At 35.2% G+C, this 12,557-nt stretch overlaps 2 protein-coding genes across 2 annotated transcripts; both read left to right on the top strand.

Annotated features, from left to right (window-relative positions):
* The first annotated feature begins 2,321 nt into the window (after positions 1–2,321).
* LOC135147998 (uncharacterized) lies at positions 2,322–4,028 on the top strand. Its single transcript, XM_064082088.1, has one exon. The coding sequence runs from the start codon at positions 2,322–2,324 to the stop codon at positions 4,026–4,028; it is 1,707 nt and encodes a 568-aa protein (XP_063938158.1).
* A 1,391-nt stretch (positions 4,029–5,419) lies between these two features.
* On the top strand, positions 5,420–12,168 carry LOC108194056 (DNA-(apurinic or apyrimidinic site) endonuclease-like). Its single transcript, XM_017360947.2, has 9 exons — positions 5,420–5,757; positions 7,128–7,220; positions 7,365–7,506; positions 8,418–8,619; positions 9,797–9,875; positions 10,511–10,572; positions 11,174–11,260; positions 11,498–11,601; positions 11,925–12,168. The coding sequence occupies exons 1-9, from the start codon at positions 5,494–5,496 to the stop codon at positions 11,996–11,998; spliced, it is 1,107 nt and encodes a 368-aa protein (XP_017216436.1). The 5' UTR covers positions 5,420–5,493; the 3' UTR covers positions 11,999–12,168.
* The last annotated feature ends 389 nt before the right edge of the window (positions 12,169–12,557 follow it).

Genomic DNA, 12,557 nt, shown 5'->3' with positions numbered 1-12,557 from the left:
AGCCGTCTTTGCCATGGGGAAGAATTTAGTGAGAAATTTCTGAGCTAGATCTTCCCATGTAGTAATCGAACCAGATGGTAAAGAATGTAACCATCCCTTAGCCTTATCTCTCAGTGAAAATGGGAAAAGTCTTAGCTTTACAGCTTCATCAGAGACGTCATTAAATTTGAAGGTGTCACAGATCTCTATAAAATTCCGTATGTGCATATTGGGGTCTTCAGTAGGAGAACCCCCATACTGTACCGAGTTCTGGACCATTTGAATGGTTCCTGGTTTGATTTCAAAGGCTTTGGCTGCGATTGCAGGCCTGACAATGCTTGATTGGATATCATCGATCTTTGGCATAGAGAAATCCTTCAATGCCTTGCTGTCTGGTTGTGCTTCAGGTTCCGGCATTGTTTCAGAATCAGAAGAAGAAGATGACGTTGAATCAATTGCTTTTCTTTTACGGGTTTGAGAACGTGTTTGCATAAACGCGACCCAAGTACCTGAAATAAATAAAAGAAGAAAAGTGAGAAGAGAATAGAATCCTAGTCAGTGAATTTTAACGCACACTGAAGACAAGTACATAAACTAATTAATTAACACCGAGTCCCCGGCAGCGGCGCCAAAAACTTGTTCGCAAAAATCTACACGCAAGCGCACGTGATCACAAGTAATATATTAAGTTCGATCCCACAGAGACTGGTGAATTAAGAATACGCACCTATGCAACAATGTATGATCAATTATCACTGCTAAGACAATTAACAAGGATTGGTTTCTTTTTATACTAATAATTAAATTTACTAATCAAATTCAGAATAGGAAAACACATGGGATTCTAACTTCATTATCGAATTCATCTAGAATTGAAATTACTGATTAACATGCGACTGTTGATCCTAATCAGACAACACGAAAGTAATACATGCCAACTCTCGTTGCACACATATCATACCAATCAAAATCCACAATTAAGATAGAAATCTCATGGACACCAACAAAGCTCAGACCCTATATCTCTATAGCGGTAGTGTAAGCAGAGCGGTTTAATAACAAGTCGTCTATCGTGATTACACAGGGTGATAAAAATAGTTCAAGTCTACCACAAATTATGTTTCATTCACATAATCCTATGTTTACATGGCATAGTTCTAAATTCGATCATCCACTCTCGCTTCAGAAAGAATTAACAAACAACTTAGAAGTTAGCTACGCTCCTAAGAAGAATAAGCACGGCTCATGCAAAGAAATCAACATATGTCACACAATCAAGTAATTAATATTCGTTACTAGATTACATCGATAAATCCATTAGAATCCCATGAAGGCGGTTAGTTCATAACCGAACTAATCGACATCATGGGTTCTAGTGAAAACATTATAAATAAAAGACAAGAATTAAATGGAATAAAAATGCTTGAATTAATAATAAAGATCACACGTTACAGATTGAAGTTCACGATCTCGCTCGAAACTGTCACTTCCTCGCGAAGAACGATCTAATACAACTGATAATGTGCTTGAATGATTAAACTGAAACTACGATATTATTCTCTACTAAACTTCTTACTACGACTATGAGGCTAGGGTTTTTTTACACACGAGAAATAAAAATTACATTGACTAAGTCAACCGGGCCTCGACCGCTGCGAAAATCCATCAGAAAAGCTGTAAAAATCGGCCCGGGGAATTTCTGCGGAGCGCGGCCGCGCTAAGGAAAGCGCAGGCGCGCTAGTCACCAGATGTAGCGCGGGCGCGCTTGGCACTAGCGCGGGCGCGCTAGTGTCTGTGATGACAGCCTCGTTTCTTCGTTTCTCGCTCGTTCTCGCGTGCATGTCCTTCCTCGCTTCTAGTACCACTTCCGTAGGTGATCACGGTTGCATTTAGCATATGCAACAAGCCCTTTAAACCCCTAGATAGCTCTAGTGGACGAGTGTGCTCTCGTGAGGGTTTGTAGAAGATATACCCACAAAATCCCAAGTCGCGGTGAATCCATAATTCTCTATTCTTGCAAATAATGCACCAAAACCAACCTAAAATGATAGAAATTCACTTCATCACCTCAACTCGTGACCTGCACAGAAAAACAATAAAAACACATCAAAAGACACTAAACACTTAAGTACAACCAACCAATTTAAGTGGAAATGAAGGCCTATAAGTGTGTATAAATACCACTTATCAGTAATACGAAGTATACAAGATTAAGCTTTACCACAAAATTGTTAGAATTCAAGAATATCTCACATTGTAGTAATAAGGCTTTTGATAGTTTGCTTACACTTTTTGCGGATGTATTACCAAAAAAACACACGTTGCCCCAAACTTATTATGAAATGAAGAAGATAATGAAGGGTTTGAGGGTTGAATATCAAAAGATTGATTTATGTGAGAATGATTGTATGTTATTTTATGGAGATGACAAGGATAAAGTTGTGTGTGATATATGTGGTCAAGATCGTTATCGGGATGTTTTGAGGAAAGATGGTAAAAAAATACCAAAAAAAATATTGAGACATTTTCCTTTGATTCCTCGACTACAACGCTTGTATATGTCAAAACATACATCCGACCATATGAGATGGTACAAGAATCGAGATGTCAAAGATGGAGAAATTAGTCATCCCGCGGACGGAGAAGAGTGGAAAAATTTTGATCGTCGATATCCATCATTTGCTCAAGAAATTCGTAATATAAGGCTTGGCCTTGCAACCGACGGTTTCAACCCATTTGGCCCTACCGGGAAAAAAACATATAGTGTGTGGCCCATAGTAGTAGTTGTCTACAATCTTCCGCCATCAATGTGTATGAAAAAACCCTATATGTTTATGACCGATATAGTGCCGGGTCCGAATAGCATTGGCAAAGATATTAACGTTTGTCTAAGGCCTCTCATTGATGAATTGAAGATATTGTGGAATACAGGAATTGAAACATATGATCAATCTTTGAAACAAAATTTTACAATGAGAGCGGCTCTTATGTGGACAATTAGTGATTATCCCGCTATGAGTATGATAAGTGGATGGTCGGGTAAAGGAAAATTAGGATGTCAAGTGTGTCTTGGAAGTGTGCAAGGGTTTCAATTAAAACATTGTGGTAAATGTAGTTTCTATGGCACGAACCGAATATTCCTTGAACCGAATGATCCACTACGTCGGAAAAGTAATTTGTTTGATAATGCGGAAAGAAGAGTGTTTCGTGGTCGTTTGTCCGGGGAGGGTGTAAAGGAGTTGCTTGACGGTTTAGTTTTTCCACCACCCGGAAAGACTAATACAAAGGCGAGGAGTATCGGATATGGGGAAGAGCATCATTGGACTCATGTTCCAATTTTTTATGAACTCCCTTATTGGTCTTCACATAGTTTACGATATTCAATTGATATCATGCATACGGAAAAAAATGTTTTTGAGAACCTATTTTTTACTATTGTGAATGCGAAGAAGTCAAAGGATCACAAAAAAGCAAGAGCGGATTGCAAGCACTTTGGTGTGTTACCTCATTTGTGGATCGATGAAAATGGCAAGTCACCCAAAGCACCTTTTTCCATTACAAGAAAACAACGTAAACTTTTGTGTGAATGGATTAGTTCACTGAAACTTCCAGACGGTTATTCCTCAAATATATCTCGTTGTTGTAATGTTGAGGAGTGTACATTTTATGGATTCAAATCGCATGATTGTCATATATTTCTTCAAAAATTATTGCCTCTTGCAATTCGTGAGCTTTTACCGGCGCCTATTGCGGCTGCCATCACGGCAATTGCAAATTTTTTTCAAGATTTGTGCTCATCCACGGTTACAAAAACCGATTTGGAAATAATGGAAAAATCAGTTGTGAAGGCATTGTGTTTATTGGAAACAATTTTTCCTCAAAGTTGGTTTGATTCGATGGAACACTTGGTTGTGCATTTGGCGGAAGAAATTAGACCGTGGCAGAAGGTTGACTGCGGTCGGTTTTGTGTCAAAGTCAACTCAGATAAAAAGCACATAACCGACCACTTTGGTCGGTCGGTTTTAGTAGTCGCTTCTGACGTGGTCTGACACCTGTTGCCACGTGGTGACAGGTGGCATCAAGTGGGGCCAATTTTCTGGGAACAAAAAGGCACATAACCGACCACTTACGTGGTCGGTTTTAAGGGTTAAACCCGACCAATTCACGTAACCGACCAGGGTTTAACCGACCAGCCATATCGGTCGGTTTTAGACCTATAACCGACCGATATTCATCATAACCGACCGATTCTTTCGGTCGGTTATGTCCTGTTTTCCCGTAGTGAATGTTGTATTAGAAATTTAAGAATATATTTTTTGAGCAAAAAATTAATAAGAATATCGGTTGGATAGTCGAAAAAATTATATTTTTTATCTTACTTTTTATAGTATAATTTATAATCATAATTGAATACTACAAGATTCCGATAGATTTTTATAAAAATACTCCTCGCGCTACTAGAGAACGCATCGAGGGTTTGAAAGAGATCGAATTTTATAAATGAAAAAAATCTTTTCAAATGCAAATTGAATACACCCACTAAAGACTTAATTTTTAGGTGACTTTGTAACTTATTACACAATCAAATATTTTTAAATTTAAAATCAGGAACATTTTAAAACCTGATTCAAATTTTAGACAAAAAAATTGCGGAAGAGAATAAACCTAGACTTAAAAGCCAGAAAAACAGGGGGTTGATCCCATTATCACGTTCAAAAAAAAAATTCTGATAACCATTCATTAACGCTACATCATGTAATGCTTTGGATATTCATAAAAAACGCTAAGGGTTAAAAGAACATAGTGTTATTTTATGTAGCTTTTATTAGCAAAGAACGGTAATGTTTTGCTGGGGTTAGCTACATGATGTAATGTTTTTCTTTTTAAATGAAAACGCTAGATTACGCTAGATTAACTAGTGTTAATAATTGTTATTTGGGATATTTTTTTCATAATTCTGTTATTCTGGACATTATTTATATATTTTGTGAGATCTTGGATCATTTTCTAGAAACATGTGTGAAGGTGAAAAAACCCTATAAATTTAACATAAATCCTTTTAAACAAAACATCAACCTTTTTCCTTTCAGATACTAAGGGGGTGTTTGGGGAGGGCTTAAAAGCCCAGTTTCTGGATTATAAGTTATAAGCACTTATTCGTACCATTTGTGTAATAAGTCAAGAAGCACTTATAAAAAGTTAGGAATGCTAGCTTTTGTTTCAGGACTTCTGCTTATTTGCCAAACACTTTAACCACTTATAAGTCTTAATTTACTTCTAACTTCTGCTCCACTTATTTATTTTAAGCAAAAAACACTTATTTTAAGCTTACCCAAACGCCCACTAAATATAAAAAGCTCTCAGAAAATATAAACTTTTTTTTTGAAAAAAACAGCAATTATACTATTTTTAATTATATAATCAGCTTTCTGTTAAACACAGTACAGTCTCCACTGTAAACAAAGATACAGCAGCAATAGTTCAAGACTTTAAGCCCTCGTTTTGTGTGAAGAGATGAAGAGATTTTTCAAACCAGTTGAGAAAGAAGGGTCTTCTAAAAAACCCACAATTCATTCTGTCAATAATGCTGCAGAAACAACTCAAAAAGCCACTGATAATAACATTAATAATAATGATGAGGGTTTGACCAAGAACAAGAAAGAGCCCACCAAGTTCTTGACATGGAATGCCAATAGCTTCCTTCTCCGGGTCAAGAATAACTGGCCCGAATTCACCAAGTTGCTCCAAGAATCCGACCCGGATGTCATTGCTATTCAGGTCTCTTCTCTACTCTTCTCTAATCTTCTTTACTTTGAAAGTGCCTCACTATAGGGTTTGGTTCTTGGGTGTTTTGTAATTTTGTATATATGTGTGCATTGTGAATTTGTGAAGCTGATTATTATATAAATTCAAGTTGATTTTTTTTATTTAAAATTTGTTGTTTTTTTGATGTGTTTCTTGGATTGTATATACCATTTTTAGTGCTTGTCTTCTAGAAAGAAGCCAATTTTTGTATTTTGTTTGTTTGTTGAGAATAGTTACTTGGTCTGGATAAAAATTGCCCCTTTATAGGATTGAGTATAGTTTTTGCTGGTTTGAGATGGTGTGTTACTGTTAATGTGGAACTAGTATGATTTCTTTGATAATGGTTATTGGGATTTTTGCTTTTGCATTGGTGTGAAGTTCATCAAGGGTGTTTGATAGTTTAGTCGTGTTCTTTCCATCTTGAACTGAATGTAATTCGACTGTGGTGAGATGTATGTAGGTACGAGATAGATGTTTTAAACTCATAATTTGTTAATTGCGCTACAATCATTGTTATGTTTCATTTAATTAATCCGTTAAATCTTCTGAGCGTAATCAGAATGTTTAATTCTAGGGTTAAAGTGAATATAGATTCGTGTAGAGTTCTGGATATTGGTGAAATTGAATCTATATAATTATTTGAACTGGCCTTTAGACTATGCAGAGTTTTCACATTAACTTATGCATGTGATCTTGATCCAAGTCGAAAGAAGTCGGTCTTGTTCCAAGTCAAAAGAAGTCATTATTTAAAAATTATACCGTAATTTTGATTAGTTGAGTCATATGTATCCATCTGTAAATGTTTTACCATTTTTGTTATCAAATCGAGCTCCGTCTCGTCATTCATGTTAGTTTACTTCAGGTGTTTAGCATACACTGGCATGGTGTGACTGCTGTGTTTTTTCAGTATACCTTGTTTCTGTTTACCCATGCCTTACAAAATATTATGAAAACAATCATGTCATGGCTATGTATTGTCTACATGATACCGTGTTGAAGAATAAATGGAAAAATTTTGTTGCCAAACTTTAGATATGACTACTAAGAATCTGTTAGCAAGTTGAATTATTGGCTGAAGATAAATGATGCCGTGGAATGTGTTGGTGAACTGGCTTACCTTTTAGAAATCCCATGCTCAACTGCCGGGATCAATTTGATTTTTATTTTTTTTGGTTGCTAAGTTACCAATTTGATATTTTACTAATACTATCACCAGAACTCTATTTTATTGTTTCTAATTCTATGTCATATTATTTTTTTTTTCTGGAAATTAGTTTTTGAAGTTTTATCAACATTAAAATCTTATTTTGAATTAAAAAAATTGTGACAAATGGCTGGTGTAGGAAGTAAGGCTGCCAGCAGCTGGTGCAAAGGGAAATCCTAAAAACCCAAGAGAACTAAAAGATGACACAAGCTCTTCACGTGAGGAAAAACAGGTGACTATTTTACTTCTTAGTAGTTAGTAGTAAACCTTATAACTTTTAAATCTTACAATGCCTCACTCTCAACTCTCAAGAAATATAGAATTTCAATTATTTGATTGGTTTCCTTGAACGGTTCTATGTTTGCAAACTATGCAGATTGTAATGCGTGCCATCTCAAATTCACCATTAAAAGACTATAACTTTTGGTGGTCTCTTTCAGATACAAAGTATGCTGGAACTGCATTATTTGTGAAAAAGTGTTTCAATCCAAAGGTCTCCTTCTCTCTTAATCAAACAGGTAAAGTATTACAGTAAATTTACGTATTAATGTAGCACATAATACAAATTTCCACGCGTTGTGGTCTGCTGAACTTCTTCCATTTGATTTCTATTGTATACATGGCTGGAGAAGTAGGGTTCCTCTATTATATGACCTCCAATAATAAGGGATATAGAGACTGCAATATGCAGTTCTATAAATTTTTAGTTTCATCTCTAGCTGAGTTTACTAAGGATTAGAAGAACATTACAGTGGTGGGCTAATGAGGGGTATAGTATAGGATCCTGCAGTGTGTTCATGTCTGTTTGTTTTTAATAAGGAAATCCACTCGTCTATAATTACAAAATGCAAAAGGGAATGATACTTTACTTCTCATAAATGCACGTCTTCTTTTGCTTGCATCTACATTCAATTGATTCCCCTAAATAATTTTATGTCCTAGATCTGGCTTCTAGGTAACGACATTAGGGATATTTGCTACTTTAAAAATGTTCTTTGGGAGCAAAAAGGAACTAAGGGCTTTCATTATGTGGGTTGGATTGTGGAAGAGATTAATAACTTGTGGATTATAAGCAAACTGATTTTATCTAAATTAATTTTATAATCTGCAAGTTCCTATCATTTTTTGTTATATAGCCTACTAAATTGTCTTCCTTTGACCTTTGTGTATCTGCAATCTGATTTGGCTGCACTTTTATACAATGGCTCATGGGCATCATAGAGCTATCTAAAATGTAAACTGCTACCAAATTGTTAGGAAATGGTTTTTTTTTTTTGAAATTCAGCGACTAATTATGTTCTTCTCTAAAGTAGTTACCATAAATTGCACTCAAGCATAAAACCTTAGAGCATTCTACACTTTCTTTTAATATTCCAACCATTTCCATTGAAAACTGGGAGAACTTGAATTTATAAATGTATTTTTATAGGTTCAAAGCACGAACCTGATGGCCGGGTTATTCTAGCTGAATTTGAATCCTTTCGTTTGCTAAATACGTATGTGCCAAACAATGGTTGGAAAGATGAGGAAACCTCATTTCAGAGGAGAAGGAAATGGGATCAGCGAATGCTAGACTTTGTTTTGCAAAATTTGGATAAACCCCTTATCTGGTGTGGGGACCTTAATGTAAGGTATGTTTTCTTTTTTAGCTCGTGTTATTCTGGTGGGGGACCTTAATTGTATTTTTGTTTCTGAATGTTTACCAAGAACTCTATTGATGCAGTTGGTGGGTACTGGGCAGATTATGCTGCAGAGTTTCTTTGCAAATCACACAATGCATATAAGTGCAAGAATTACTGACTGATGAAATAAGATTTTTAGTTTTACAGACTTGGTAAGTTAAACAAGACCCAAAAAACCAATCCAACTTTAAAAGACTAAGAAAGCCAACTCACAGTACTACAGTAGGACAAAGCAGCTGTAGGCATATATATAAATCTCTAGACCACTTGTCACCTATTTGATCTACTTATTCTGATGAACTCACGAACCCCTATTCAGTTAGAGAAACTAGATTCATGTAGATGTCAAATCATGTAGCCCGTAAACAATGTCTGCACTATGACCAAAATTGGCTTGCATACTTGGAGCACCACTATACTAGCAGCTGTTTCTTGTTTTGTGGTTGTCTTTTACCTATCTTTCGGTGCCCATTTCCACTTCCTTCTATTGTAACTTGTGACAAAGAGCCTGTTTGTCCCGACATAAAGCTGGGGCTTAAAACTGTTTTCAACTTTAAGCTGAAAAATGTCTGTTTGTGTAATAAGTCAGAAGCCGACTTAAAACTAGAAATAAGCCAGAAACTGACTTAAAGCCAGAAGTTAGTTTGATGTACTCACAAGACATAAATTACCTATAAATCACTTTTATTTTTATTATTATACTAACTCATAAGTCATTAATAAGTCAAAATTATCCGAACAGATATTTTAGGCTCCCAGCTTATCACATAAGTCACATTAAGTTATAAGTCATAAGCTCAGCCAAACATGCTCAAAAACTTTTAGTTCATTACATCAAGAAATTATCATGGGGGAGCTCAGGTTGATAGCTAGTTATTGATCCACATCATTATATATTATTGTTTCTAAGAGTTATATACATTATAGTCAAGCGGCCATGCAGCACTGAATTTTCTTGCAGATAGTTTTGGTTTTAAATTGAATTTTCTCATTAAATTTCTCTTCAGTTACAAAACTTGCTATAATAATTTTTCATGTTTCATTTTATTGCAGTATTCTTGAATATTGTTATTGTATAAGTAAATACTCATCCTTTATTAACCTGTTTTACTTCTGGCATTTGTAGCCATGAAGAGACTGATGTGAGTCATCCAGAATTTTTTAGCTCGGCCAAGCTCAATGGTTATACTCCACCAAATAAAGAGGTGCTTGTTCATTATATGCTTTCTGTGCAGTTTATTCACTTTTACATATTGTCTTTTGTTGATATTATCTATAAAAGGTTTATTGCCAGAGACTGGTTCTTTAATCTTCTTGAACTACATATGTTGCTCTCATGAAAACCTGGGTTTGGTGGCCCTCCGTTCCTTATGAAATTAGTAGGAAGCTTATGCCATTTATATGCCATGGTTCATCTTATCAAGAATGATTCTAGTATAAATTTTATTACAAATTTTACTATGATGTTGGTTGAATAAGGACGTTCTTAAACCAAAATTTCAAGGTGACCTGTGTATTCATGAATAGATATGGAACGAGTTTTCATATTATGCTAGTTGTAAAAATACGTAATTAAATTACAGGACTCGTGTTTCTTGTGAATAGTATTGTTATTGTATTTCTCTATTAAGAGTATTTTCATCTCCCAAAACTCCAATATGCTCATCTATATCAAACAAGGTAAGAGCATACTGTGATTTTACAATTAAATGATGGAGTGATACTGGTTAAACAATTATGATCAATACTTTAATATCTCAGCTCTCCAGAGAGTATATGCCATTTACACTTTTAAATTTCCAACTTCTAAGTTACAGGATGTTCCTCTCTGATTGTGCAGGACTGTGGACAACCTGGATTTACATTGTCTGAGAGGAAGCGTTTTGGTGCGATATTAAAGCAGTATGTAACCCCTTTTTTATTGTAGAGTAACCTGTTGCTGTTTTATAAACAGCGCACTGTTTTATACCTTGCCCTAAATAGTGACAGCACGGTGTGCTGAGAATTACCTTTTAGCACAATTCCGACATTTATATTATTGCTAACTGAAGAAGAAATATGAACCCAAAGTTTTAATATTGCAGAGTAAGTTTTCATCTGTTTGAGTATGAAAGATAGGCATCTAAGATGTCTACTAGTGTCAATTATATAATGCAATAGTAAATTCATTTCTTCTAATGATGGCAACTTCTTTAGCTTTTGGCTGCTTATCTCTTAAATCCTTTACTGTTCCATCAGTGACCAAACTAACTAAATCTTTAGGAACATGCTGTTTGTGATTAAAAAAGATTGTTAACAGTTAAACTATTAATTTCCCACCACTCTCCGTCTCATCCCACTATTCAATGTTATCATGTTGGTAACATGATTGCTTTGTAATCTTTTTCAGGTCTAATTACCATAAAAGAATATATTCAAATATCCCTTGCCATCTTAAAGTAGGTTATCTTTAATCATTATGCATATAAAGTTTGAATTTTTCATTTCGTCAATTCTGCTTCAGGGGAAAACTTCTAGATGCCTACAGAGTCCTACACGAGGACAAAGATATGGAGCGTGGCTTCTCTTGGTCAGGAAATCCTGTGGGGAAGTAAGTTTTTCTCGATGTCTTAACATTTGTGTATGCTGTAAAAACTTCATGTGGAAATCACATCTTTGATTAGAGTAAAAATCTTTGAGGGGAGAATGCTGGGCCGCCTCAGGGATTCCAAGTATACCTTGGTTGGCTAGTCATAACTTTTTGAGGAAGAAGATAGATTTTATTTGCAAATCACATCTTTGATAGATTTTATGTAAATAATGAACTGCTACTTTGCATTTCTTGCAGATATCGTGGAAAAAGGATGAGGATAGACTACTTCATTGTTTCAGAAACGCTCAAGGACAGAATTGTTGCATGCGAGATGCATGGACAGGGGATCGAGTTACAGGGTAATATAACTTTTATAGTTTATGTAGAAAATATACTTTGAATCTTAAAAATAATTACTAAATACATCAAAATTGTCACTGCACCATGTGCCACGGTGGTGAGGAGAGCCATGACAATAATGTGGAGTCGTGATAATTGATTGGATAGTATTTAACAACTGCAGTTTCCCAGAGTTTGCACTGCAGTCTGCAGAGTAACTCTTTTTTTGGAAGGCGGAACCCTAATAACCTTTTTGTTGCTATATACATCCATCTATTCCCGCTGCCTGCCGCCTTCTGTTTAAATATATTTCTCTTATATGTTTTGACTGAATTTTATGCAGGTTTCTGTGGAAGTGATCATTGTCCTGTATCGCTCAAGCTTTCAGAAACGGACACCAATTCAGACCAATGCTAAGCAGTTGACGTACCGGGATCATTGCTACTCTTGTGTTTGTATTGTCAAACTATCAAGGCATCAATTTATGTTGAACTTTCTATGTATTTTCAAACACATTTGTCTGTACATCATTACAATTAGAGACCAAATCAAAATATTTTTGAATATCAGTTTTTTGTTAAATTAGAGATATACATCCAACATTTTTCGGTGCTCAGTTTTTTGTTAATTTGCAGATATTCATCCAACATTTTTCGGTGCTCGTCGCAAGACAAAGCCCGTTTCTTTCTCGATGATACTATCAGCTAAGATTTCTTGATGAATGTTATGTGAAGTTAATTACGTATATATGACAATATTGAGAGTATTGATTATGATTTCTTGGTGAATGTTATGTGAAGTTAATTACGTATATATGACAATATTGAGAGTATTGATTATGAAATAATAGTTATTCGTAAGACTTGAGTGACATGTTTATTCAATATTCTTCAAATTTTGTTATAGGATTAATGTACTTCTCATTTGTCTTGCCGATAACTAATATTTCTTAGTCGACACGTTTCAATATTGTCAT

The sequence above is a fragment of the Daucus carota genome, chromosome 7 (genome assembly GCF_001625215.2).
Source record: "Daucus carota subsp. sativus chromosome 7, DH1 v3.0, whole genome shotgun sequence".
Classification (NCBI taxonomy): Eukaryota; Viridiplantae; Streptophyta; class Magnoliopsida; order Apiales; family Apiaceae; genus Daucus; species Daucus carota.
Note: the sequence above shows the minus strand (reverse complement) of the source record. Positions and strands in the feature narration are given on the sequence as shown.

Coding starts and splice junctions, on each gene's coding strand:
- LOC135147998 (XM_064082088.1), top strand. CDS start 2,322: ATGAAGAAGATAATGAAGGGTTTGAGGGTTGAATATCAAAAGATTGAT.
- LOC108194056 (XM_017360947.2), top strand. CDS start 5,494: ATGAAGAGATTTTTCAAACCAGTTGAGAAAGAAGGGTCTTCTAAAAAA. Junction 7,507..8,417: donor CTTCTCTCTTAATCAAACAG/GTAAAGTATTAC, acceptor GTATTTTTATAG/GTTCAAAGCACGAACCTGAT. Junction 8,620..9,796: donor TGTGGGGACCTTAATGTAAG/GTATGTTTTCTT, acceptor TGGCATTTGTAG/CCATGAAGAGACTGATGTGA.